The 27,880-nt window shown below is 51.3% G+C and overlaps 1 protein-coding gene across 1 annotated transcript in view; it reads left to right on the top strand.

The window, feature by feature from the left end:
- The window catches only part of Sgsm1 (small G protein signaling modulator 1), a 641,040-nt gene that overhangs the window by 603,549 nt on the left and 9,611 nt on the right, over positions 1 to 27,880 (top strand). Inside the window, exons 10-22 of the mRNA XM_051176440.1 lie at positions 2,264 to 2,388; positions 3,779 to 3,846; positions 5,410 to 5,573; positions 5,730 to 5,862; positions 8,931 to 9,069; positions 9,842 to 9,906; positions 10,375 to 10,520; positions 16,925 to 17,053; positions 18,613 to 18,795; positions 19,790 to 19,858; positions 21,447 to 22,031; positions 22,972 to 23,096; positions 25,215 to 25,297. Coding sequence (XP_051032397.1) covers positions 2,264 to 2,388; positions 3,779 to 3,846; positions 5,410 to 5,573; positions 5,730 to 5,862; positions 8,931 to 9,069; positions 9,842 to 9,906; positions 10,375 to 10,520; positions 16,925 to 17,053; positions 18,613 to 18,795; positions 19,790 to 19,858; positions 21,447 to 22,031; positions 22,972 to 23,096; positions 25,215 to 25,297 — 2,014 coding nt within the window. The remainder of the gene's footprint in view (positions 1 to 2,263; positions 2,389 to 3,778; positions 3,847 to 5,409; positions 5,574 to 5,729; positions 5,863 to 8,930; positions 9,070 to 9,841; positions 9,907 to 10,374; positions 10,521 to 16,924; positions 17,054 to 18,612; positions 18,796 to 19,789; positions 19,859 to 21,446; positions 22,032 to 22,971; positions 23,097 to 25,214; positions 25,298 to 27,880) is intronic.

Below are 27,880 nucleotides of genomic sequence, written 5' to 3'. Positions count from 1 at the left end.
CCATCCATCCATCCATCCAACCCCCACCCACCCACCCACCCATCCATCCACCCATCTATCCACCCATCCATCCACCCATCCATCCATCATCCATTCACCCATCCACCCACCCACCCACCCACTGACTCAATAATTTCTATTCCTTCATTTACCAATACCCTCATACCTATATAATGTATGCATATATTTGCTTGTCCACCCATCTGTCCATTCATCCTCTATGTATTCATCCTCCCACTTATCCATTTATCCATCTGTCAATTTGTCTGCCAGCAAACTATCATTCCTCCATCCACTTCCCAGTATATCAGTCCCTATGTCCATCTGTCTGTGCGCCCATCCATATATCCCTCTATCTACTTATACATACTATATACATGTACGCATCTACACATCCATACACCTCTATATAAGTACAAATGGCAGTATCTCTAGCTAGCTGCCCTGCCAGTCAGATCTTCCATTCTCTACATCCCTTCCATCATTTGTTAATCTTTCTACCTACCCACAATGCTGTTCACCTCTTCTCCAGTCTACCCTTACATCCCTGTCCACCAGGCCATCTCCTGGCTGCTCACTCTTGCTGTCCCTGGGCAAATGGTGTGGCAGAGGTGTAGTGCTGAGAAGCTGGCCCTCTTCCTCACTGACGTCTGGCCAGTGCTCGCAGTGTAGCTCAAGCGGCACCGACTGTAGAGATGGCAGCATTGCAGTCCACACAAGGGGCAGGGTGTGAAGCACTAGCAGCCCCTGTCCTGAGGCAGTGCCCCTTGCTGTCCTCTCCATGGGGTCATTGGGTTGCAATGAGTGTGGTGTTCCCGCTCAGCTGGAAGAAAGCAGAGAGAGGCCCCAGCTCTTCAATAGCAGCCTCTGCCACTGGGTGACCCTGAGCAGGTCTTTCCCTCATGTGGGCTGTTGTATCTGCATCACAGTGGGTTCAAGGCCCAAGTCCCCCAGATTTAGGAAGTCGTGAGTTTAAGATGCAGCCGCTATTCAAGTGGCCACCTAGAAGCTTTGAATGCTAAAGACTGGGGCACAGTTCAGGGGTAAAGGGCTTAGTGTGCCCAAGTGTCATCCACAGCACGGGGTGGGGGGAGGGAAGGGGGAAAGGAGAAGAGAGAGAAAGGGAGGAGGAGGGGAAGGGAGAGACAGAGAATGAGGGAAAGAATATGAGTCACCAAGAATTTGAAACACAAACATGCCAGGCTCTGGTGGCAGAGACAAGTGGTTGCCATGAACACATGTGGCTCACAAAGCCCTCAGCCTTTCCTGTCAATCTCTCAACACAAAAACGTTTGGTGGCCTCTGGCCTAGTAGTTCCAGGAAGCACAGAGTGTTCACTGTCATCTCTGATGAGGCTCTGAAGGCCCATGGCGCATGCTGTCTCTGCCTTTCTAAGGGATCTGGGACTGGGCGACCTGGGGAGATGAACAATGGACTGCCACCCTGTTCTCAAGTCCACATCACAATAGCTTTGCCATTCAAAGCCGAATCACGGCTCCTCTGCCAGGAGACATTTAGGAGATGTTTAAAACGTACTCATATGTCCTCCCTGCAAAATAACGGCCCTGCCAAGCTCAACCGAGGGGATGATTGACAGCTATGACTGAGCCTGCCTGTGATCGCTCAGCGATAGCCGCTTCGTGGCTGTGGCTGTGAGATGCCACAGGCGATCAGACGTGCCCCATATCAGGGATGGATAAGACGGCAACTCAGGAGTGGGGAGGGTCTCCTTCTCAGAAGAGGGATGGGAGCATTTTTGTTGCCCACACACTTGGAATAATGGGAAGTGGGTGAGAGGTCCCATGAGCAGATCCTGGGCAGGTGGGGGGGTGGTCAGGCTGCTGGGGGGGAAGCACAATGGGGGTGGTTGGAGAGTTTTCTAGGTAATATAGGGTGCGGGGTGCCCTCTCTTTATCCCTTAAGATCGGCCTAGATCCAGACCTTGTTCTGTAAGGTAATGTCACAGTGGCAGCCTCCTTTACTGGGTCCACAGGGCAGAGACAGCCTCAAGAGGGAGGGAAGAGGGCGCTGGTGCTGGGGTGAGCAGCTTTCACGGCGGGATCCCGCCAAGCTCACCCTGGACTGCAGGCTGCAGGTCGCGTTGCTCAGCATGGCACCCGGAAGGATGCTAAGTGGCTTCCAAGTGGTTGCAGTAAACAGCCCAACACTTTGGTTCTGCTTCTGTACCCTTGAGTCAGGCTTCAAACCCCTGTCCACTGGAGTCCAGTCACATGGCCCGGCCTGAGTTCTCCTCTCTCTGCAGAGAGATGACATGGAGGCCGTGCCAGGGTACCTGTCTCTGCACCAGACGGCTGATGTCATGACCTTGAAGTGGACACCCAACCAGCTGATGAACGGATCTGTGGGGGACCTGGACTATGAGAAGAGGTAAGAACTTCAGCTGGGGTCCCTCTACTCTCCAGACACAAGGATGCTCTCTTCTAGCCCAGCCTCCCTGCCGCTATGGCCTCAGAAGGAACACCAGCCTTAGGAGCACCTGGAGCCAAATGGCAGAGCCTTGGGGTAGACATGGTCAGCCGCTCACATCTACTCTACCAGGCCAGTGAGATGGCTTGGGAAGCAAAGGCACCTCCTGCCAAGCCTGACAACCTGAGTTCTATCCCTGGGACCCATCTGATGCATGGAGAGAAGTGACCTCTGACCTCCACCCATTCAACATAGCTCCCCCATTAACCAATAATTAATTAATTTTTTTAAAAATGCAATTTAAAATAATTTATAAGCATGCTCCCCAGACCTAACAAAGTGTAAGTACAGCAAATATAGGGACTGAAAATAACACCTCAGCCATGTGAGGACATATCAGACTGAATCGGGAACTGCACCCCGCCCAAGCATCACCTCCACAGCCCACTCCCCAGCCTCAGTTTCCCCATCTGTACTGCAGAGTGTGCACACATGTGCAGAGAGGACTAATAAACAGAAGGGGTACCATGGTTGCTGACCACCACGGAGGACGTCCACTTCCCTGGTGCTGGCATGGTCGACTGGTAGCCAAGGGCAGGAAGATATGTAATGATATTCTTCTCTGACTCCAATTGAGAGGCAGAGAGAGTGGAGAGAGGCAGTCCATAGGAGTAGTGTCAGAAATGAGATGCAGCCACTGGTTTGATACCTGTGCTAGTCTGGGTCCTCCCAGGAACAGGTGCCATGCAGGGGTCTCTGAAAAAGATTTCTTTGGGGGAAGGAACTGGGTTGGGGAGCTGAGGGCAGAAGCAGGAGCTGAAACAATAAGACTCAGACTGCCATGCACGATGACAAAGGATCGAGGGAGGAAGGTCACCCAGGAAGAATGTCCGCCATACCATCTGGGGGATCCTGGGCTAGAGGGGCCCGTAAAGGGGCCTCCTCCTTCCCAGGAATGAACCTAGACCATGTCTGTGTGCTCAGTCCTGACTGGCATCACGACAGCTTGGTGGAACCATGGTAGATGTGGGGTGGCTTGCAATACCCCTGGACTCTGCTCCCTGGTATGGAATTTCTCAGCGGTCCACATTCCCAGGTTTCCCTCCCATGGTGTTCTGATGGGGAAAACAATTATTTTAGGATGGTAGTGGATTCTGAGCTACAAACACATAGTTAAGTCAGCACTCAGAGTGGCCATGCCCCAAGCACTGTGTTCTCAGCTGACTGTGAGGGGCTCAGTCTGGGGACACAGATATTGGGACAGGTGGGCCTTGGTGAGAAGGCAGATGTGTGCCCCTGGGCTGGTCTTTTGGCTTCCTGCAGTCCCCTCCCTGCCCCCTTCCCTTTCCAGTGTCTACTGGGACTATGCTGTGACCATCCGCTTAGAGGAGATTGTTTACCTGCACTGCCACCAGCAAGGTAGGGAATAATGGGGACAGCAGGTGGCTGGGCATCCATCATGGATCCCTGTCCCGACTCACCATCTCACCCCATTCATTTAGCATCACAAGACACTTGGGTGTGCCTCCTGGAGCAAACGGTGTTACCTCTCTGAGTGAGGTACTGTGGAGCCAGATACAAAGTAACCACTTAGTGACAGGGTAGTGTAGTGCAGCCAGATACAAAGTAACCACTTAGTGACAGGGTAGTGTAGTGCAGCCAGATACAAAGTAACCATTTAGTGATAGGGTAGTGTAGTGCAGCCAGATACAAAGTAACCACTTAGTGACAGGGTAGTGTAGTGCAGCCAGATACAAAGTAACCATTTAGTATAGGGTAGTGTAGTGCAGCCAGATACAAAGTAACCACTTAGTGACAGGGTAGTGTAGTGCAGCCAGATACAAAGTAACCACTTAGTGACAGGGTAGTGTAGTGCAGCCAGATACAAAGTAACCACTTAGTATAGGGTAGTGTAGTGCAGCCAGATACAAAGTAACCACTTAGTGACAGGGTAGTGTAGTGCAGCCAGATACAAAGTAACCACTTAGTGACAGGGTAGTGTAGTGCAGCCAGATACAAAGTAACCACTTAGTGACAGGGTAGTGTAGTGCAGCCAGATACAAAGTAACCACTTAGTGACAGGGTAGTGTAGTGCAGCCAGATACAAAGTAACCACTTAGTATAGGGTAGTGTAGTGCAGCCAGATACAAAGTAACCACTTAGTATAGGGTAGTGTAGTGCAGCCAGATACAAAGTAACCACTTAGTACCTGTGGCATAGTGCAGTCAGATACAAAGAAATTACTTAGTAACAGGGTAGTGTAGTGCAGCCAGATACAAAGTAACCACTTAGTGACAGGGTAGTGTAGTGCAGCCAGATACAAAGTAACCACTTAGTACCTGTGGCATAGTGCAGCCAGATACAAAGAAATTACTTAGTAACAGGGTGGTACAGTGTGGCCAGATACAAAGTAACCACTTAGTGATAGTGGTGTAGTGCAGCCAGGTATGAAATGACACAGACTGTTGTCTCTGGAAACAGGACTTAAACCCATATCTTTGACAGAAATCAGTGTTGTGCAGACCTGAGATCAGTAACCACTATATCCCATTAAAGTTAGAAAAAGGTACGTTTAGAATAAGCAGGGTCAGCTGTGCTTCTTCTAGGTATGGAGCTCAATGGGTTAATCCCCTTTACTAAGGCAGACCTTGGCTCTGATCCAGGCTTTGCAGCTTACCAGGTGTGTGACCTTGGGGATGATACAAAACCTCTGAGTCTTGATTTTGTCCCTTGTAAAATAGGCAATAGTAGCTAAGCCTCACAGGGATGTTCTGGGAGTTACAGTAAGATAGAACTATTAACACACAGTGTTGGTGTGCATTAGGCATCTAATGCATGCTCTTAGGAGTCACAACTCAGAGCCTCAGAGTTGGCTCCCCTGGATCTGATTGGTCTTGCGGGTGGAGGCATGTGTTTGCAGAGTGGGAACTACACCATGCTTCACAGTGATACCTGCCATTGTCTCTTATCTGGTGGTGGCAGTGGACAGTGGTGGGACTGTGGTGCTGGTGAGCCAGGACGGGATCCAGAGGCCACCCTTCCGCTTCCCCAAAGGCGGGCACCTGCTACAATTCCTCTCATGCCTGGAGAATGGGCTTCTTCCACATGGGCAGCTGGACCCACCGCTTTGGTCACAGCGAGGAAAGGTAAGGGGTCAGCTGTGGGAGGCTGGGTTGATGCCAGTTGTCACTGGACTTTACTGTGACTTGGTGAGCTCCTGCACTACCCTCTGAGACCCTCAGTATTGCCAGGCTTTGGGACAGATGGCTCTCTGAAGTCTGCCCTGGGATATGTTCCTGCAGGGGAAGGTATTTCCTAAGCTACGCAAGCGGAGCCCACAGGGATCCTCAGAGTCCACATCTTCAGATAAAGAGGATGACGAAGCCACAGATTATGTATTCCGCATCATCTACCCTGGCATGCAGTCCGAATTTGGTGAGCATCCCTGGGCCCTGCACTCAGTAGCTTCTCCTGAGAACCATTCCAAATGTTACAAGTAAAGGGCAACAGTTCTGGGGCCAGCACAGGAGACTCAGAACCAGAAGTGTCCCAGTGCCTTCCACCTCCTCCAAAATGAGAACTAACAGCCACCCCTTATTCAGCAAGTAAAGATGCCACTGGGCAGGAGGTGCCATTAATAGTGACAGTGGTGTGGGTTCTGGAATGCTGGCTTGATGTGGGCAGGTTTATACTCATTTCTTCCCTGGCCTTCTTTTTCCTCATCTGTGAAATGGGCTGTCTGCTGCAGGCATTCAGCACACACAGAACAGGTACACTCTAGCTCCTGTGTGGTGTCTGTTGTCAGTATCTCTTCAAGTTATGAGGGGTCAAAATGCAAGCACAAAGACCTGAATTCAAATATCTAATAAAAAGCCAAGTTTGCTTGCACATACCCATAATCCCAGCATTGGGGGACAGAGGTAGGCAAATTCCACATGTTCCCTGGCTAATCAGCACAGCCAAAATGGCAAGCCTTTGATTTGTAGGATACCCTCAATGGAATAAAGTGATAAAGGGTAAAAGAAAACACCCCAGATCTTGCTCTGGCCTGTGCACGCAAGCATATTGTGCATGCAACACTTGTGTGCACACTCCAGCATGCGTGCATGAGCTTGCACACACATGTACACACACACACACACACACACACACACAGAGCCAGGCATGGTATGACAGCAAGCACTTGTTACCCTGGCACTAGGGTGTCAGAGTCAGGCAGGCAGTCTCCTGGGTCTCACTAACCAACCAGCTTATCCTGCTTGCCAAGTTCCAGGCCAGTGAGAGTCTCTGTCTCAAAAGCCAAAATACATAGTATTAGAGAGCAGCACTTGAGGCTGACCTCTGATCTCTACAAGCATGTGCACAAACATGCACAGACATGTTTGTGTGTACCTGTACAAACACGCATGTGAACACACACACCTACAAGCCTGGGTTGAGCCAGGTGCGATGCAGCGCACTGTAATCCAACACTAGGGAGGGAGGTCGAGGCAGGAGGGATTCAAGTTTGAGACTAGCCAGGGCTGCTAGGCAAGTCTTAAAGAGAAACGGGCCCTAGCTTTCCCCCATTACTGCTACTACTGCCGCTGCCATGGGTCTCTGTTATTTCTGCAAAGTGAGAACAACTGCCTTCTCTACAGATCACCAACGATAAATGGCAAACCTGACCTTAGTGCCTGGCACACTGGTTTATAAATGCCCAGGGTTTTCTCCTTTAATCAGCACAATGTATGTGGGAGCTGTGTGGAGCAGGGTGGGGTGGGGGTGGGGTTTAGAACCCAGAGGAAACTGGTTTCTCTGTCCCACCCACCTAAGCCCCTCCCCCCTCACTGAGTCTTTTTGTTTTCTGTCTCAAGTTGCCCTTGACCTCTTGGGCAGCACTCGACCCGTGTCCATTGGCCCTGCCTGGATGATGCTTGCTGCTGGCCAGTCCGTTCTGGTGGTGGCCAGGGGGATCCCGTGGGCACAAACCAGAGGGTACCTCACCGTCCCCACATGGAGTGTGAAGGAGCAGCCCCCCAGTAATGTCTGGTTCCCCTTCCTCCGGGGCTGGGTACCACTTCAGCCATGTCATCATTTGAGTTTTGTTCCCAGGGAAAATGGAAAAAGCAGACAAATGAACAGTTTCTCAGAGTTAGGTGCCTCTCAGTCCCCACCCCGAAGAAGGCAGCAGTTAGGTTCTGTGACTCATTGGTGCTGTCTGCAAGGCTCGAGTGTTGGAGGGATGCTCACCACCCCTGTGCCTGTCTGAGAACTGGGGTACTTTCTGGTCAGCTCAGTGGTGAGTCTGTGAGGAGGGAGAGAGGATCCGGACTCTCTCTGTGGGTGCAAGAGCCTCATTCTGAACCCAGCATGCTTCTCTGATCTGTGGGTCAGGGTGACCCAGTCAGCCTCTGGGCTCTGAAGACAAGGAAAGGTGTCAGGAGTACAAGTCTCTCTCCCTTTCTGGGCTCAGGACAAGAGTCCGGGTGAGAGCTGTGTCCTAAGAGGCCATAGCAAGGGAGAAGATGAGTACCTGCCTCCCATCCCAGAGTAGGGACCAGCAAATCCCTAGCCAGGGCCCACACCAGCCCTGTTCTGTAGAGCCCAGGAGCTGGGGACATGGTTTATGTCCTTGACTGTAAAACAGCAAAAGAAAGACTTGGGTCAGCGAGATGGCTCAGCAAGTAAAGGCGCTTGCTACCACGCCCGATAACCTGAGTCCAATCCCCGGAATCTACATCGTGGAATGGGTATATTTGAGGGCATTGTCTACAGGACATCAGGGGTGCTGAATGGGCATATGGATTTTTTTAAATATAATTTATTTAATTTTATTTTACGTACATTGGCATGAGGGTTTCAGATCCCCTAGAAGTGGAGTTACAGACAGTTGTGAGCTGGGAATTGACCCCGGGGTCCTCTGGAAGAAGCACCCGGTGCACATAACCACTGAGCCATCTCTCCAGCCTGGCATATGGCATTTGGGGGAGCCCCGACCTTCTCGTTCAGGAGTGTGAACAGCGTTAATGCTCTCCCTGGCTAGATTCCCTGACCCCGTAGACTCAGCCTGTGTGTTGAGATGGGTCCCTTCCCTTCTTACCACACAAGCTCCTGTAGAGGTGCTCCAGGAACTCAGCCCCCCCCCACACAGCCTTTCCCCAGAAGTAAGTCCCCTTCCCCAATGTCACCTTCCTGGGAGCAGAACTGAATGAGGGCATGGCGAGGTGAGGTTGTCTGCAGCCTTCCTGCCTCTGCGCTCCTTCCCCTCTCCTGCCTTCGCCCTCCCTCGCCTTGCTCGCCAGAGCCTCTGAATCTTGGTGGTGGTTTTCACCAGATCGGGCGGGCTCGGGAACTCCATCAGATTGTGGTTGGGCAATTTTGGGACTGTCACACTCAGATCCTCCCTGTCCCTGAGCCAGCTTTGAGGGAGCTGCTTGCTTTGGGGTCAGGTTTCTGTAATCCACATTAATTTAACCATGGTTATTGCTGGAACTCCCCTTTCCACCCGCTACCTACCACAGTGCCCCAGGACCTGATGGATGTCTCTGTGAACAACCTTCCACCGCTGTGGCAACCCAGTCCTCGGAAGTCTTCCTGCTCTTCCTGTTCACAAAGCGGCTCGGCTGATGGAAGCTCAACCAATGGCTGCAACCATGAGAGGTAGGTGGTGCTTAGACTACACATGGAGGAGCTTGGAGCAGTGACCAAAGGCCCTAAACACGGCCTGTGGATCCCCAAAAACTAGGTTTAACTGATAGCCTTGTCGTGGTGGTAGCCACTGGAATTCCCGTGTGTGTGTGTCGGTCGAGGTAAGGTTCTGCTGCATTAACAAACAGTCCTGAAACATCCATGGCTTTTTACAGTAAATGCTGAAGGGTCCTGTGTGCTATGGCTCTGCCTTCTAATAGACATCGACTTGGATGTCGCTAGTCATGGTATCAGAGGCAATGGTATTTCTGCTTTCAATATTGTGTCCCCCACTCACAGTGAAGCCAAGAAATACAGGCCCAGCATGCACTCGAAGCCAGAAATATTATTTGACAATGGCCCTGTGTGCTGTGCTCCTCCACAAAACATTAACTTTAATAAGTAGGGCTATTAGAAGGAACTAGTAAGTGTTGGGTCCCATGACCCAGCTTCTCAGCCATGTTCATGGACTGAGTGATCATCCAGCTGCATCCAAGCCACAGAGGTGCAATGAAGGCGAGATTTCCCCAGGGAAATCTGGGGTGTGACAGAGAAGGGGCGTGTAGACGGAAGCCACCACAGACTCCCTCTGCCTGACAGCTGACATCAATCTGTGTGGAGCATGGATGCTTCCTCTGCAGAGCAGCTGAGCAGTATGACCCTCTGCTCTCCTTCCCCCTCCTCCTTCCTCCCCCTCCCCTTCCCTTCCTCTCCCCTTTCTCTCCCTCCTCACCCGCTCCTGCAGGGCTCCTCTGAAACTGCTCTGTGATAACATGAAGTACCAGATCCTTTCCAGGGCCTTCTATGGATGTGAGTACAGGTCTCTATTACTGCTGCGATCTGCAAGAAGCATTTATTGAGTGCCTCTCGTATGCCAGGCAAGTTCCTGGTGCCCATGGCAGAGTGGGTGAGGTTGCCCTGGCAGGTACTGGGGCAGGCAGGTTAGTCCTGAGGGGACAGGGCCATCTTGGAAAGCAAGCAGAGCATGCCGAATCTCCCAGGCATTCCCTTCTCCATCCAGCAGTGACTTCTGTTCATATCTGGCCTTTGTTCTTGAAGGGGAGGTGGACCCAGAATGAGCCCAAACATTCCTAGGGTTTAGCAATCAAACCACCTGTCCTCAACTTGTCTTTGTATAGAAAGGGAATGGTGAGAATTTTCTGGGTTGGAGGCCCCTGAAGATGGGGTTGGGTAGCAGGACAATCCCATGGAGCATTCAGGAGAGACTGCTGAAGTGTGCTGGATAGAAGATGACATCTGCCTTCCCTCCCGGGCCAGGGCTCGCCTACTGCAGACACCTGTCCACCGTGAGGACCCACCTGTCGGCCTTGGTCAATCATGTGATTGTGTCTCCAGACCTGCCCTGTGGCGCTGGGCAAGGGTTGACAGCCAGCATCTGGGAGCAGTACATCCAGGATAGCAGGGTGAGCAGGGCAGGGCTTGTCCACCAGGGGCAGAGTGGGGGGGAGGCCATCTTGTCAGGCCAGCCTCACAGGGACCCAGGTAGACACGCCTATCTCAACATGGATCCTCAGGCCCCAAGACCCACAGCTAACTTGAGCCCCAGCCAGGTGAGGGGGTCAGAAAACAGTCAGAGGTACAGCATCCCAATCTCAAACCCCAAATCCAGAATGTTCTGGAGTTGAAACTCTGGGTATTGATATGAAACCATGATGGAAAAGCCCACACCGGACTTCACATGACAGGTCACAAACACGCCACACACTAAAAATGCTGTATAGAGTAACCTTCAGGCCATGTGTATAGGTCTATGTCAAACGTATGGATTTCGTGTTTAGACGTGGCCCATCCCTATGAATAAATAAACATATACATATATGTGCAAATGTTCAAATATCCAAGAAAGTCTGAAACCCTTCAGGGCCTGAACATTAGGGACAAGGGCTATTCAACCTGTAAGAGGAGAGAAGGGAACATGGACTGGGCCGGGTGGTGCACGCATGTCACTGTGGCTCTCATAAAGGTGAGGCAGAGGGGTTGTGAGTTTGAGGCCAGCCTAAACCACTTTGTGAGTTCCAGGTTCATCTGAGTTACATAGCATAACGTTCTGAGTAAATGTATGGTAATGTGTTGGGCTGAATTCATAACTACTTTGGGCACATGTGGGCCTTTGGCTGTGACCTAGAAGCTGCTCCGACACTGTCTGTCTCGGGCTACATCCTGGGCTCCTGATGTCTGTCTGTTTGTCTGTCTCAGGCTACAGCCTGGGCTCCTGATGTCTGTCTGTCTGTCTGTCTGTCTGTCTGTCTGTCTGTCTGTCTCAGGCTACAGCCTGGGCTCTTGCTGTCTGTCTGTCTGTCTCAGGCTACAGCCTAGGCTCCTGCTGTCTGTCTGTCTGTCTCGGGCTACATCCTGGGCTCCTGATGTCTGTCTGTTTGTCTGTCTTAGGCTACAGCCTAGGCTCCTGCTGTCTGTCTGTCTGTCTGTCTCAGGCTACAGCCTGGGCTCCTGCTGTCTGTCTGTCTGTCTGTCTCAGGCTACAGCCTAGGCTCCTGCTGTCTGTCTGTCTGTCTCAGGCTACAGCCTGGGCTCCTGTTGTCTGTCTGCCTGTCTGTCTGTCTCAGGCTACAGCATGGGCTCCTGCCTCAATGCTGTCTGTCTGTCTGAGGTTACAGCCCGGGCACTTAGCCCAGTGCGTCCAACTGTGCCCTTGTCTTTGTTTCTGTACCTACAGCTACAAAGCTGTGCATCTGTCTGGGTTTCTTTCCTGTTGCTGTCATAAAATAACCCAACACAAGCAACTTAAAGGTGTGAGGGTTTGTTTCCACTACAGTTCCATAGCAGTGGGAAAATTGAGGCTACAGGCTCAGGAGGCAGTTGGTCCCATCTCATCCAAAACCACATGGTGGCTCACAACCATCTGTAATAAGGTCTGGTGCCCTCTTCTGGCCTGCAGGGATACATGCAGGCAGAACACTGTATATGTAATAGACAAATCTTTAAGGAGAGAGAGAGAGAGAGAGAGAGAGAGAGAGAGAGAGAGAGAATGAATGCAAGCAGTTGCTCATCTCACTCCAGGGCCTAGGGAATGACACTGCCCACAGTTAAAATAGGTTTCCCCACACTAATTAATATAATCATGCTGATCTCCCAGAGGCTTGACCAGATCCCAGAGGGGCTCATCTCCCAGGTGATACTAGACTCTGTCAAGTTGGCAATCGAAACCAGCCACAGCACCACAGAGATCCTAGAGCTAACCCACAGAACATGTATGTACACACAGATCTGCCTCTAGAACACTTTACAACATACAAGTCAAAGCCAGGCATGGTGGCACACACCTTTAATCCCAACACTGGAGAGGCAGAGGCAGTGGGATCTCAGTGAGTTCAAGTCCAGCCTGGTCTACAAAGAGTTCTAGCACAGCCAGGGCTACATAGTGAGACCCTGTCTCAAACAAACACACAAAAAAGGCATATAAGTCACATACAATATATATAGTTAAACAGGATTTTTTAATCTGCACATCTACTGATATGTAAAGATACATTTATACCTAACTGCATATTACATAGCTCATATGTTTCTGTGTTTATTATACACACATAAACTTTCTAAAGTTATATATCATCATATCTTTGATCTCTCATCTATACCTATAGAGTAATAGAAATATATAATAATATGGTAATATTTAAATAGCCATACTTTAGTATTCTTATCTGCCCCCAACCCGCGGGGCAGTCAGTAACGAACCAGGGAACACCTAAGAAAGAATTAAGAACAAGGGGACACAAAAGGATGGTAGCAAGACAGTATTCTGATCAGGCTGACAAATTTTGTTTTCTCAGGGGAGGCTTGTACAGGACCATGGGCAGGATGTGAGCGGGGGTTTGCACGTGGGCAGGATGAAAGGGTCAGTAGAAGGAATGCCCTGAACTATTCTTTAACTGGCTGTAAAACTGTAGCAGGAGGAATATCCTGACCTATTCTTTAACTGGCTGGAAAACTGTAGCAGGAGGAATATCCCGAGCTATTCTTTAACTGGCTGGAAAGCCGCAAGCCTGTTTCTAGGAATGCTCTGCTGAACATTCTGCTTACTTCTTAAGTCCTTTTCTATCTCGGAGGCCAGAGTAGTGAGGATGGTGATGGTCCCCAACACTTATCTACCTTATCTATATTTCTTTTTAACTTTTTAAGTATTGATTTATTTTCTCGTGTGTTGGGGGTATGCTAAAGCCGCGGTGTGCATGTGCAGGTCAGAAGACAGCAGCTTGTAGATCTTGGTTTTTTCTTTCACCATGTAGAAACCAACCAGGCGGCCGGGCTTGGCTGCGGTCGGGCTTGGCGGCGAGTGCCTTTACTGGCTGAGCCATCCCTTGGCCTCTAATCCATCTCTTCTCTGCTGTGAGCAGCAGTATCAACCTCTTCTATTTTTTTCCAGGCTTCTTCTTTCAGATCTCAAAGAAATAGTTAGAATTCAGGACTGCAAGTAGCCCACGGTTTATTATTTAAATTCCTGTTGACAGGAACTTCCTTTTTATCTTCTTCTTCTAATTTGTTGTTGGGTGGGGTGGAATGTGGGGGACGAATCTCACTAGATGGCCCTGCTTGGCCTTGAACTCACAACCACCCCTACATCAGCCTCCATAGTGTCTGGGCTGGGTTTGCAGACCTGTGCCAGGACAGGGTTTCTCTGTGTAGCTTTACAAAGCTACCAGGCTGGCTCTTTTTGTTTTGTTTGTTTTTGGAGACAGGGTTTCTCCGTATTACTTTGAAGCCTGTCCCTGAACTCGTTCTGTAGACCAGGCCAGCCTCAAACCCACAGAGATCCGCCTGCCTCTGCCTCCCGAGTGCTGGGATTAAAGGCATGTACCACCAGCGTCCGGCTCCTCCTAGCTGTTTTTAAAGAGTCGTTATCGGTGGTACTGGAACCCTGGTGGCGGCGGCACCCTGGCGCCTGCCCTCCCTCACTACTGGCATTTTGATTTTGAGAATGGGTTCCTAGAAGTTGATTGCTGTGTATTAAGACGTGAAATAGATAAGCTAGAGTACTCTTGCAACCTCCCACGGCCACAGTGACAGCCTGCTGGTTCTGGGGGAGCTGCGGGACTGACTGGCTTCTAGGCTCAGCTCCAGCTCTGCAGAGCCTGCATCTTCCCCGGGAAGGAGCCCACGCCTGTTTTTCTAAAGTCCCCGGAGTGCTTCCGTGATCCAATATAAGGTCAAATTGGGTGAAACAAGACATGAGCCAAAGAGAATTTTCAGTGAACACTCCTCCTACTGCCTGGCCCTTTCTTGAGGCTCAGCCACCTTTCTGTGCTGGGTACAGTTGAGTCCCAGGAACACAGCCCCTGCTGTCTTGTTGCCAGGCAACACAGGGCTTATCTCACTGAACAGTCCTGTGAGCAGTGCTGGTGTGTGCACATCTGTAAGACGTGTGAACCAGCCATTCCCTGGCACTCGGGGTCTCCTGAGAAACCTGTGGGAACCTGCCCTGGCCGGCAAATAGCTTCAGTTACTTCCTCTCATATCCATTGACCAGAAACTGTCATATGACCACACCTAGCTGCAAAGGAGGCTGGGAAAAGGAGCCCAGGAACTGGATTTTCTGTTTTTATTATCATCTCGTGTCTTTTCATTACAGCAAATAATTGAAATTGTAACATTTGTAAGCAACAGGAGCCAAAGACCATAAGTACAGCAATAAGTGTTAAAATTTAGAATAGCATATATTACAGAGGGTTAGGGGCTGGGGAGATGGCTCTATGGGTAAGAGCACACTTGCTGTTGTGGAGTGGAACCGAGTTCAGTTCCCAGCACCCACAGCAGACACTCACAGTGGCTTGTGACTCCAATCCAGAAGATCTGCCATTGCCCTTTGGTCTCTGAGGACACCAGGCATGCATGCAGCACGCATGAACTTACGTTGGTATTCACACATACACATAAAATACATACAGACAGAGGTCCAGGTTTTTACCTATGAAGAAAGATTGGGGGGGGCGCAGCAAACTGAACCTGAAGTAAACAAGACAGGAGGAAGGAATTAGCTCAGACAGAGGAGAGGTGAGAGATGGAGATAAAGCTGGCTGGGAAACACCTTCTTAACCAGAACTCTGTGGTGTGTGTGTGTGTGTGTGTGTGTGTGTGTGTGTGTGTGTAGGGCACATAGAGGACCACAGTCAGAAGTCAGAGAGGAGACATCACCACAGACTCAGTGGCAGGCAAAGGGAAGGAAGATACCACCCAAATGCTCTGAGGACGTATGTACCAACAAACTAACCCAGAACCCACAAACTCCTAGAGACCACAACAACTGAAAATCCTTCAGAAAGAAGCGAGCAGCCTGGAGATGAGTCATTTCATAACTCTTATAAAGAAAAGCAAGGGGGCTGGAGAGGTGGCTCAGTCATTGAAAGGACTGGGGGCTCTTTCAGAGGACCTGGGTTCGATTCACAGCGCCTGCGTGTCAGCTCGCAACTGTCTGTAACTCCAGTTCCGGGGAATCTTCCTCCCTCTTGTGGCCTTTGCAGGCACTGCATGCACAATGTGTACTTTCATCCATTCAGGCAAAACACACACACACACACACACACACACACACACACACACACACACACAACATAAAAACGAAGGGAGTCAAAAACTTAAGGTAGAGACGGCTCTCCTGGGAGCTTCCCTCCCCCCCGCATTGCTTAAAGAAAGGAAGGTGTTTTCTGATGAAGATTTGTGTTCTTGCCACAACCCGTTTTCTGATTTCTAAACAGGCTACCTGGATGGTCAGAGTTCCCACCAAGGCTATGCTGTAGCTGCAAAGCTTTGCACCCATGATTTTCCTTGCAGTAACAAATCTAAGACTGCACTACAGTGAGCCTCGAAAGCCCCTCCTGTGCAGAAAGCTGCTGGTGTGAGAAGAGGCGGCTGGAAATGTTTATTTTCCATTGTTTTGCTTCAGAGTAATTTTCTTCCAGCTGACTCGAGCTGAGATTGTGAGAGAATCAAATGGAAACGCAGTTCGTCCATCAGACGCTGCCTTGGGCTCATGCCTCCTCCTCCTGCCCCCTTCTGTCTTCTCTCCTCCTCCTTTTGGTTTGGGTTCTTTATTTTACTTTATATGAGGCCGCGAGTTGGTTGGCCTCAGACTCTCTCTTTGTAACTAAAGCTGACCTTGGCCGCTGGGATCACAGCAAGCGCCTTCACACCTGTGGTCCCATTAAAAACAGGTCCACCCTAGATGGTCATATCTTTAATTTTTCTCCCACTGCACCTCAGTTTGGCCTCCCCTCCCCTCCCTCAATCCTCGTTCCTGTACTGGCTGCTCTTATAACCCCCGCGTGGGTTCCCTCCCACACCACCCAGTGCCCCCGTTGGTGGGTTTTGGGGATGGGTCCAGTTTTGCTCCTTCTTTGATAGCCAGGGTTAATCACGTGTTCCTGTACTATGCCATCTCTCTGTTACTGTAACAAATTCCCAGACTGAGCAGCTTATAAAGGAAAATGGTTTGTCTTGGCTCACTGTTATCAAGATTTACGAACCCTGTTGCTGTGGGCCTACGGCAGCACGGGACAGCATGTCAAGAACACTTGGCAAGTGCAAAAGATAAAGTCTCACCGTGGGGCTGAGCTGCCGCTCCTCCACTGTGACCTTAGACCTGGGTGGGCCTCCAGCTCTTCAAGGCCCACCAGCTTCCAATAGTGCCAAGCTAGGGACCGAGTCATTAACACAGGCATTTCGGGGGATGTTCCAGACACAAAAGACATGGCTTCGCTCATTCGCACCAGGCTCTCGGCACAGGAACAAGACTGCAGGGCAGCAGGCCACCCTGGCTTCTCCGTTGACCAGACTTTTTGCCCCTCCCTGACAGACTTACCCAGAGCAGGAGCTGCTGCGGCTCATCTACTACGGGGGTGTCCAACCTGAGATCCGCAGGGCTGTTTGGCCCTTCCTCCTGGGCCACTACCAGTTCGGGATGACGGAGATGGAGAGGAAGGAGGTCGGTCACCCGTAAAGGCAATGAAAGGAGCTGGGTGGGGGCTGTGGAGGAGTTGGGGGCTGTTGTCGTGTTATTCGTGACAGGGAAAAGACAGGAACATCGAAGAGAGAGCTGTGTGGTGGAAATATGACACAAGGGAATCTTCAAATAAGTTGGCCTCCTGTTTTGAGGTCAGATGGACTCCTGGACATTTGTAGAAAGCGCTGCAGGGACCTGTGTGACTCAGTTTCCCCCATGGTGACTTCCAGCAGAACTGTGATGGTGATGTCACAGAGCACTGATGCTGATACAGAGCCCACTTCACTCAGGCCTCTCCGTCCTCCTGAAATTCCGTGTGTGTGTGTGTGTGTGTGTGTGTGTGTGTGTGTGTGCGTGCTGGTGTGTGTGTGTATGCTGGTGTGTGTGTGTATGTTGGTATGTGTGTGTGTATTGGTATGTGTGTGTGTATGCTGGTGTGTGTGTGTGTGCTGGTATGTGTGTGTGTATTGGTATGTGTGTGTGTGCATGCTGGTGTGTGTGTGTGCTGGTGTGTGTGTGTGTGTGCTGGTGTGTGTGCATGCTGGTGTGTGTGTGTGTGTGTGCTGGTGTGTGTGTGTGTGCTGGTGTGTGTGCATGCTGGTGTGGTGTGTGTGCTGGTGTGTGTGTGTGTGCTGGTGTGTGTGTGTGTGTATGTGTGTTCACGCTTATTTCCCTTGTGTGCATACTTGTACCTTTCTGGCGCCCTAAGAATCCTCACCTTGTCTGTCTGTAACGTCGTCTACCTCCATCCCAGCCCTAACCCCTGGCTCCTGCTTACCCGTCTGCCATTTCCAGAATTTTCTCTTATCAAGGTTGTATTTGATACAAATCTCTAGATTCACACAAACTGCTCTATTATTACCAGTTTCCTTTACGTGGCTGAGTATCCCTGTGTGCATATGCCACAGCTTCACTCTGAATTGGGTGATTGATAGCTGGGCAATGCCCAAATCATATATATATGTCTAAGAATAGCTAACTGCTGACATCCAGTGCAGCTTTTGTGTGTTGGGGAATGCCTGTTAATGAAATTACTGGGTCATGTGATGGAAGCATGTTCAGTCTTGAAGAAAATGAGAAACTCCAGCAATGGATGTCCCATGTGATATTACCACTGGCTGTCTATGAGTGTCCCTCGCCTGACGGGTGGGAGGGTGGATGGACAGGAGAGAGACGATGAGATGGACGCATGGATGGGTGGGAGGGTGGATAGCAGAATTTTACTCATCTTGTAATCCATATGCCTGACTTGGTGCCTGGCACACTGTGGGTACTTATCAAAAGAAGCCAATGAGTAAATGGATCAAGTAATTAATAAATGAAGAAACAGAGGAACCTTGCAAACAGTCGAAGGCTGTGTGACTGAATGAATCAGTGGAAGGTGCAGAGTCGGAAGGGGAGCTGGGGTAAAGTGCTCTGTGGTATTTCTCAGCGCAGGACATCACGCAGCTCGTATCTGTTGGGTGCTGGCTACACACATGTGGACACGTCAGAGCCCAGGCAGTTCGGCACCTTCTGTAATCTTGCGCATGTGTTGATAGGTGGATGAGCAGATCCACGCCTGCTACGCACAAACCATGTCCGAGTGGCTGGGCTGCGAGGCCATCGTGAGACAGAGGGAGCGGGAATCCCATGCTGCTGCCCTGGCCAAGTGCTCTTCGGGGGCGAGCTTAGACAGCCACCTTCACCGGATGCTGCACCGGGACTCTACCATCAGCAACGAGGTAATGGACAGCTGGCTGGCAGGAGGGGAACGGAGTTTTGGGGCAGCCTTGCCGTTAGCTTTTGGGGAGGGCTAGGGGGATCTTCAGAATCAGGTCTAGGTCCGGATCCTACCCAGAGTCTCTTGCCAATGCCTTCGCTTTGGGCTCAGTTCCTGCATGCAGTGGGAAAGGTGGAGGGTGGGTACATCCCTAAGAAGACAGCGTGTACCAGATTCCCATGTAGCGTCTGCCCTCTATGTGTTCAGTTAACGCTTCCTGGATAGCTGCTATATGAAAGTACTTTCAAGAATGTTCAGAATGGGCTGGAGAGGTGGCTCAGAGGTTAAGAGCACTGGCTGCTCTTCCAGGGGAACTGAGTTCAATTCTCTCTGTAATGATATCTCTTCTGGTGCCCTCTTCTTGCATGCAGGCATACATGCAGACAGAACACTATACATAATAAATAAATAAATCATATGTATATATATGTGTATACATACATATGTGTATATGTGTGCATATATATGTGTGTGCGTATACATATACATATATACATATATGTATATGTACATATATGTATATATATATATGGTTAGAATGTTCTGGTAGCTAAGGTAGGTAGATCACACAGACTTTAGCTGATCAGCCTGGAACAGAATGGCTGAAGCCACTGCAGGGTAGAGCCTAGCGTCAGAGTGGGGAGGGGCAGGGAGGTTCCAGGACAGAAAAGAAACCCCATGAGTCCCACCTGTTACGGGGAGGAAGGAAATCCTAGCCAGAGCTCTCAAGTTAACAGAGCAGTTAAAGGTGGGGTGCTCCGATGTGGGGACTGGAAGGGGTGGGACTCAGAGGCCAAGGTCATCTCTGCGGAGGCTCCAGGGCACAGCTAGGGAGCTGAGGCTTTGTGGAGGCACTTGTCCCAGTCCGGAGGAGTGGAATCAGGCTTCCCGGCTCCCAACCCAGCAGCACCAAGTGTGACTTCTGTCTCTGTCTCTCTGGTTCCTGTGTGTCTCAGTCCTCCCAGAGCTGCAGCTCAGGACGCCAGAATCTCAGATTGCAGAGCGACTCCAGCAGCAGCACACAGGTGACTTTCAGAGGCCACGCCCCTCGTGCCCCATCCATCATGCAAGCCCCGCCCTTGGACGCGGGGTTGAAGGGATTAGATGTCCATCATTTACCCGCTACTTTGCTTGATGCACGGTTTCTCTGTAGCTTTGGCACCTGTCCAGGAACTCGCTGTGTAGACCAGGCTGGCCTGGAACTCACAGAGACCAGCCTGTCCCTCTGCCTCCAAGTGCTGGGATAAAAAGGTGTGTGCCCCCACCACCCGGCCTGTATTGGGGTTTTTTTGGCTAGTGTTGGAAGTGGACTCTCTTAAATAGTAGCACAAGCAGTTGCGGCCTCCTTGAAATCCACAGTGATGGTTTGCAGCCTCTGCAGACATCAGTGTGCCAGGATCCAAGTTCTCTGTGTAAAATAACAAGCGTGTCCACAGACACTGCATTCTTCAGGTCACCTCTAGGCAGCTCACAAGAACAGTACAGTGCAAAAACCATGGAAACAGGGTGCGTCATCAGGAAGGAAAGACAGGCGCCTGAGCCTGTGTAGGTACAATGCTCGGGGGAGGGGTATTTTCACTCACTCAGTGTTGGTTCAATCGTGGACCTCGACTCTGAATTCAGAGGCTGAACAGAGCCTCCTCTCCTACAAAGCATCACAACGCACGCCTGCACTTTGTTCCAGGGTACTTAACCTCTGTCCTCCCTCGAAACAGTACTGCAATCATCAGTCACTATGTGGCCTTCCAGAACCTTCTGGATGCCTTTACACACACACAGAAATACCTAATGGAGAGCAAGATGTGGTAATTCTTAAAATCCCACATAAATGCCAGCAGACGTGTTGTTCAACAGCTTCTGGTGTCACTCATAAAGGTTACTCCACCTGGAGCCTCATTAAACAAAGAAAAGCACAAAGCAGTCTGGAATGATGGCTCAGTGGGTAGGAGCATGGACCTCTCTTTCAGAGGACACAGGTTCAATTCCCACCATCTACATGAAGTGCCTCACAACCAGGTGTAACCCCAGAAGATGTGGCGCCCTCTTCTGGACTCCAGGGGTGCCTGCACTTATGTGAATATACACACATGGACACATAAATAAAAAATAAAATAGCTGTTTTAATGAAAAACATAAACGTGTGCAGAATATCATCTAAATATCTTAGAGCAAAAGAGAGAGTGTGTGTGTCTAGCCTATGAGAGGCACACAATAAAAGCAGAAACAGACCCATTGAACTGGAACTGATGGTGGCCACACAGAGAGAAACAGTGTGAGGCTTTAGAACCTGATCTCTACTGTGACCTTGAGGGCTACAGCTGAAGGGCACAGAGAACCACAAATAAACCTAGCTGTTAGGATGGTGAAAAGCCACCTTCTCCCCAAACTTCGTCTCCCTGGTTGCCCTCCTCAGAGCCAGCTGTGGACAAATAATTGCTGGTATATAATCTCAACATTGCATTGTTGTCTAAGAGAGCATATGCCTTTGCATGCTATTCCACAACACGCAAACTCCATACCGAAATGCCCCTTGCTGTTGCATGTTAGGTTGCTGCCCTAAACTGCGTTGCTGCACATCCTGACCTGCATATCCGTGTGGTCCCCTTCCCTCAGGTGTTTGAGTCTGTGGATGAGGTGGAGCAGACAGAGGCAGAAGGCAGGCTGGAGGAGAAACAATCCAAAATCCCCAATGGGAACCCTGCAAATGGTACTTGCTCCCCAGACTCAGGACACCCCTCTTCCCACAACTTCTCCTCCGGCCTCTCGGAGCACTCGGAGCCCAGTCTTAGCACCGAGGACAGCGTCTTGGATGCCCAGCGCAGCCTCCCCGCTGTGTTCCGACCTGGGGACAGCAGTGTGGAAGATGGGCAGAGCAGCGAGGCCACCACTTCCCGTGACGAGGCCCCTCGGGAGGAGCTGGCAGTGCAAGACAGTCTCGAGAGTGACCTTCTCGCCAACGAGAGCATGGATGAGTTCATGTCCATCCCCGGCAGCCTGGATGTGGTCCTGCCTGAGAAGGATGGTGCCATGATGGAGGGCTGGCCCAGCGAGGCGGACAAGCGTGGCCGGGCTGACAGCGAGGACAACCTCTCAGAGGAGCCTGAGATGGAGAGCCTCTTCCCCGCCCTGGCTTCCCTGGCCGTGACCTCTGCCAACAACGAGGCGTCACCTGTGTCTTCCAGCGGTGTCACCTACTCTGTAAGTCACCGGGGGACTTTCCCAGAGGACGGTGAGACTGGCCATAGTTGGCATCATTCTCCCCATTATAGGGAGTCACTGTAGAAGCAGGAAGGGCTGCTGAGCTAGGAGCCAGGTTCTGTTCCTGCTCCTGGCTGGGACAAGTCCCCTCCCAGGACCCCAGTTCCCTAGCTGCTCCCTGGAGCCTCCTCAGAGGTGACCTTGGCCTTTGCTGGCTAAGGCCGACCTCTGCCCTCACAGACTTAACACAGAGCTCAGAAACAAACCCACTTTTACCATGATGCATCAGTCATCAGCTTCCACATACATGCCTTGTGACAACCAGTCACCCAAGGCCAGTGGCTTTTCCCAACCCGCACTGTGCCATAGATTTGTCTCTGAGTCTGTGGGTCAGGCTGAAGCTCTGCCCCAAGCTGGGCAGGATGTGGTTCATTATAATGTTGGCTGTCGGATTCTGGTCTGTGTTTCATCCTGGGCTAACCTGGGCCAACCTGGGCTCATGCTCATGACACAGCTAAGGCTGGACTTGGGTTCATTCTGCAACCCAGCTTCTAACTTACAGCAATCCTCCTGCCTCCTGAGAACTGGGGTGACAGCTTCGCATCACTTCTAAACATAATAAAAATATTTGCTTAGCATTCTGTCTCTGATGCAGCTGTGTGTGTGAACGCACTTGTGAGTGTGCACGTGTGCACAGAAGCACACATGTCTGCCTGCAATCCCAGCACTCTAGGTGTTAAGGCAGGAGGATGATGCGTTCCAGGCTAGCCTGGGCTACGTCAGTGAGACCTGGTCTCAGAAGAAAACTTTTTCATCATGCAAATTTGAAAATAGCTTTTCCAGGAAACAAAGAAAGAAAACTCTGGAGTGAGCTGTTGGGATGTGAGGGCTGGAAGCAGTTCTAGGGGTCAGGGTCCCCTTTATCCCCTTCTTGCCGCAGCCAGAGCTACTGGACCTGTACACAGTGAACCTCCACCGCATCGAAAAAGACGTGCAGAGGTGTGACCGCAGCTACTGGTACTTCACGGCTGCCAACCTGGAGAAGCTGCGGAATGTCATGTGCAGGTGGCTGACTGTAGCTGGGGAACAACGGGCGGGGGGGGGGGAGGATGCATGCAGTGGAGATGAGATAGGGGGAGGGGGAGGGGGATGCATGCAGTGGAGATGAGATGGGGAGGGGGAGGGGGATGCATGCAGTGGAGATGAGATGGGGGAGGGGGAGGGGATGCATGCAGTGGAGATGAGATGGGGGAGGGGGAGGGGATGCATGCAGTGGAGATGAGATGGGGGGGGGGGGAGGGGATGCATGCAGTGGAGATGAGATGGGGGAGGGGGGAGGGGATGCATGCAGTGGAGATGAGATGGGGGGGGGGGAGGGGATGCATGCAGTGGAGATGAGATGGGGGAGGGGGAGGGGATGCATGCAGTGGAGATGAGATGGGGGGAGGGGGAGGGGATGCATGCAGTGGAGATGAGATGGGGGAGGGGGAGGGGATGCATGCAGTGGAGATGAGATGGGGGAGGGGGAGGGGATGCATTCAGTGGAGATGAGGAGCCTGGGGGAGGGGGAGGGGGAGGAGATGCATGCAGTGGAGATGAGGAGCCTGGGGGAGGGGGAGGGGGAGGGGATGCATGCAGTGGAGATGAGGAGACTGGGGGAGGGGGAGGGGATGCATGCAGTGGAGATGAGGAGACTGGGGGAGGGGGAGGGGATGCATGCAGTGGAGATGAGGAGCCTGGGGGAGGGGGAGGGGATGCATGCAGTGGAGCTGAGGAGCCTGGGGGAGGGGGAGGGGATGCATGCAGTGGAGCTGAGGAGCCTGGGGGAGGGGGAGGGGATGCATGCAGTGGAGCTGAGGAGACTGGGGGAGGGGGAGGGGTGATAAAGTGATGAAGGGGATGGGGGATGCTGGGAGGGATGGGTGAGAGATGAGTGATGGAGGATGGGAATGGGGATGGGAAGATAGAGGGAGGGAGGTAAAGATGGGATGATTTGGGGAAAGTGAGGGCTGCAGGCAGTCCAGCTGAAGCTTTGCTTCTTGTTACTGATACCACACTGATACGGAGTTTTATTTCAATTATAGTAATAATATAGGACAAAGTCAGGAGAGACAGCTATTATTCATAGGGACTGGTTCATAGGGTCCCAATTCCTGGCAGACAGACAGAGGGACTCAGTATGGCAACTCCCTAAAGGCTTTCACGAGTCACTATTTGTGCAAAGTGAACACATCCATGTAGCCAGAGAAGAGCACTTGAAAGCTGTGTGTGGGCTTGGAGGAGGAGTTGAAGATAGTTCCATATCATGCACCCATGATAGTATGCTCAGAGACGGGGGTGGGGTGGGTACAGTGCTCTGTGATGCCCTCTGGGGCAGGGTTGCCATGATGGCTGTAGCTAGGATGTATGGCGACACTGAGGGTGGGCATCAGGCCGAGGGATGGAGGACCAGATGTGAGAAAGGGGCAAGGAGAGCTTGGAAAAGCAGGCTGGGAGTGGATGCAGGCTGGGAGGGGATGCAGGCTGGGAGGGGTGCAGGCTGGGAGGGGATGCAGGCTGTGTGGGGATGCAGGCTGGGAGGGGATGCAGGCTGAGTGGGGATGCAGGCTGAGTGGGGATGCAGGCTGGGAGGGGATGCAGGCTGGGAGGGGATGCAGGCTGGGAGGGGATGCAGGCTGTGTGGGGATGCAGGCTGGGAGGGGATGCAGGCTGGGAGGGGATGCAGGCTGGGAGGGGATGCAGGCTGAGTGGGGATGCAGGCTGGGAGGGGATGCAGGCTGGGAGGGGATGCAGGCTGTGTGGGGATGCAGGCTGGGAGGGATGCAGGCTGGGAGGGGATGCAGGCTGGGAGGGGATGCAGGCTGGGAGGGGATGCAGGCTGAGTGGGGATGCAGGCTGGGAGGGGATGCAGGCTGGGAGGGGATGCAGGCTGGGAGGGGATGCAGGCTGGGAGGGGATGCAGGCTGTGTGGGGATGCAGGCTGGGAGGGGATGCAGGCTGAGTGGGGATCCAGGCTGGGAGGGGATGCAGGCTGAGTGGGGATGCAGGCTGGGAGGGGATGCAGGCTGGGAGGGGATGCAGGCTGTGTGGGGATGCAGGCTGTGTGGGGATGCAGGCTGGGAGGGGATGCAGGCTGGGAGGGGATGCAGGCTGTGATGCGCTCATTGTACCCTTCTCCTGCAGCTACATCTGGCAGCACATTGAGATTGGCTACGTCCAGGGCATGTGTGACCTTCTGGCCCCGCTGCTGGTCATCCTGGATGATGGTGAGTGTGTCCCTCCTGTTGGACTTTTAAAAAAGTGTTGTCATACAAGAGAAAGAGGCCATGTGAAAGAGTTTGGGTGGAAAGAGAGAGAGAGAGAGAGAGAGAGAGAGAGAGAGAGAGAGAGAGAGAGAACAGGGGCGGGCCCCATTTAAAAGAGGACATGGTGAATGTGCACAGGTGGTGCTCTTAGTGGCTGCAGCTGAGGGTGAATCCTATCAGAACCCCAAGGGCAGGCCAATACAGATACCTGAATACTAGCATCCCTGCCCTGTAGGAGAGTAAGGTCAGCCTCACTTATGTCTCCATGGACTGAGTCAGGACAGGTGCACAGCCTGGTGATCACGTCCCAAACCCAACAGCTTGAGATATCCTCCTGTTCCATAGTGCACCGCACTGAGGCCCACCTGGCTATAGTGAGCCATTGCTTGACCATGAATGAGAACAAAGTAAAGCCTGGTCCAGATGGCATCCCTGGTATAAGCTCTTCCAATAAAAAAATAAATCATCAAAAAAATAAACTCAATCCAATGATATATAAAGGGTTATATAACACGACCAATTGGGGTTTATCCCAGAACTGCGTGGACATTTAAAATGTAAGCAACGATCAATATAAGCCAGCACCTGAATATAAAAGGCAGGCAGGATCTGATAGCCATGCCTGTGGTCCCAGCACTGGGGAGGTAGAGGCAAGAGGGTCAGAGGTTCAGAGTCATCCTTGACCAAGGTGAAATTAATGCTAGCAGGGCTACATGAGGCCCTGTCTCAAAATATTAAAGGCAGGGGGATGGGGTGGAAGAAGAACTGGAAAGGAGTTGAAATTAGCTATGCTGTCCTGGTCCCGGGTGGTTTGACTTCAGGATAAAAATCTAAAGAACAAGAAAACAGAACAGAACACGTGAGTCCATCAGGGTTGTAGCATATAAGATCAAAAAGCAGAAATCTTGTATTTCTATACAGCTAAGCTAAACAATCCCAACCTGAAATTAATACAAGCCTGTGCATCACGTCTGCTAAAGAAAGAGTGTTTTTAAGACCACAAGGCATTGTTGGCCGGAGGGGAGGAACCATAAAGTGTGTGTGGGGGGGGGAAGATCTCCCACCACAGCTGGAAGGCTTGGTGTTTCCGGGAGACATTCTCCTCTGGATCGTGCATGGACTCAGAAAAGCCCTGTCAAAATGCCTAGCTGCAGTGGCAGGGTGGCTCAGGCAGGGTGGCTCGGAGCGCAAAGGCGTGGCTACCAACCCTCAGGACCTGAGTTTGATTTTGGTGAAAGGGGATAATCTACTGCCACAAGTTGTACACACACACACACACACACACACACACACACACACACACACACAGAGAGACAGAGACAGAGACAGACACAGAGACCGACAGAGACACACAGACAGAGACAGGCACAGACATAGACAGACCAACAGAGACAAACACACAGACAGAGACAGGCAGACACAGAGCTTTGTTGCCCCTACTAGGGCCTGTACATAGGTTCTAGGCTGCAACTGAGAAAGAAGGGATTGCGGTTGACACTCAGCTGGCCAACCAGAGTTCAGAGTCAGTTCAACTCCACACGCTCAGTCATTTCAAGGTGTTAGCTGCTACAGTGCAGCACGCGAAAGATGGAAGGCCCCTGCCTCACTGGCCGCACACAGGAAACTCACTTGAACTTGATCCCAGAAAGAACCAAAGTGCTAGAGCTCTTAGAAGAAAACTTCGGGGTAAGTGCTTGTGACTTTGCTGGGACGGTTGGTGCTGGTCAGCTGGGAGAGGACACTAGCATCATTGATGTAAAATCTCCTGGAAACTGTCTACTCGCGGTCAGCAAGCAAAAACTGGTCCACGGGTTGGGGGCAGCGAGGGGCAAGGCTGGCAGCCAAGCTAAGAGTCTCCTGGGTGGTACTGGCTTTGAAGTTTTTCAAAGGCAGTCTGGTATGGCAAGTTTCTATACTGCAGGGTTTCTCAGAGCCTTTACTTTCTTTTTTTAACGTTGAAGGTTTAGTTTGTTTTTAGTTTGCTGTGTGTTTTGCCTGCCTATGTGTCTGTGCACCACAAGCCTACTACAGTGGAGGCCGGAGAAGGATGACTGATCCCTTGGAACTGGAGTTAGAGATGCTTGTGAGCCGCCATGTGGGAGCTGGGAATCAAACCTGGCTCCTCTGGAAGAGCAGCCAGTGCTCTTAACCACTGAGCCATCGTTCTGGCCCCTACTTTCTTAATATATGTAAACAGATATTCTTGGCAGCATTTGCCAAAGGAGTTTGTCCTCTCTTTACATGGCATCAGCCAAAGCTTGTACTATGTCCACAGTGGTTTTTTTAAAAAATATTTTTATATTTTAATTTTTTATTTTTATTTAAATATTTTTAATATTTATTTTTATTTTATGTGCATTGGTGTTTTGCCTGCATGCATGTCTGTGTGAAGGTCCCTGGGAAATGGAGTTACAGACGGTTGTGAGCCACCATGTGGGTGCTAGGAATTGAACCCTGGACCTCTGGGAGAGCAGTCAGTGTTCTTAGCCACTGAGCCATCTCTCCAGTCCCCCACCCCCTACCCCACAGTTGCTTTTGGACACA

This window comes from Phodopus roborovskii, unplaced genomic scaffold, assembly GCF_943737965.1.
Source record: "Phodopus roborovskii unplaced genomic scaffold, PHOROB, whole genome shotgun sequence".
Taxonomy (NCBI): domain Eukaryota; kingdom Metazoa; phylum Chordata; class Mammalia; order Rodentia; family Cricetidae; genus Phodopus; species Phodopus roborovskii.
This window is presented reverse-complemented; position numbering and strand designations above follow the sequence as displayed.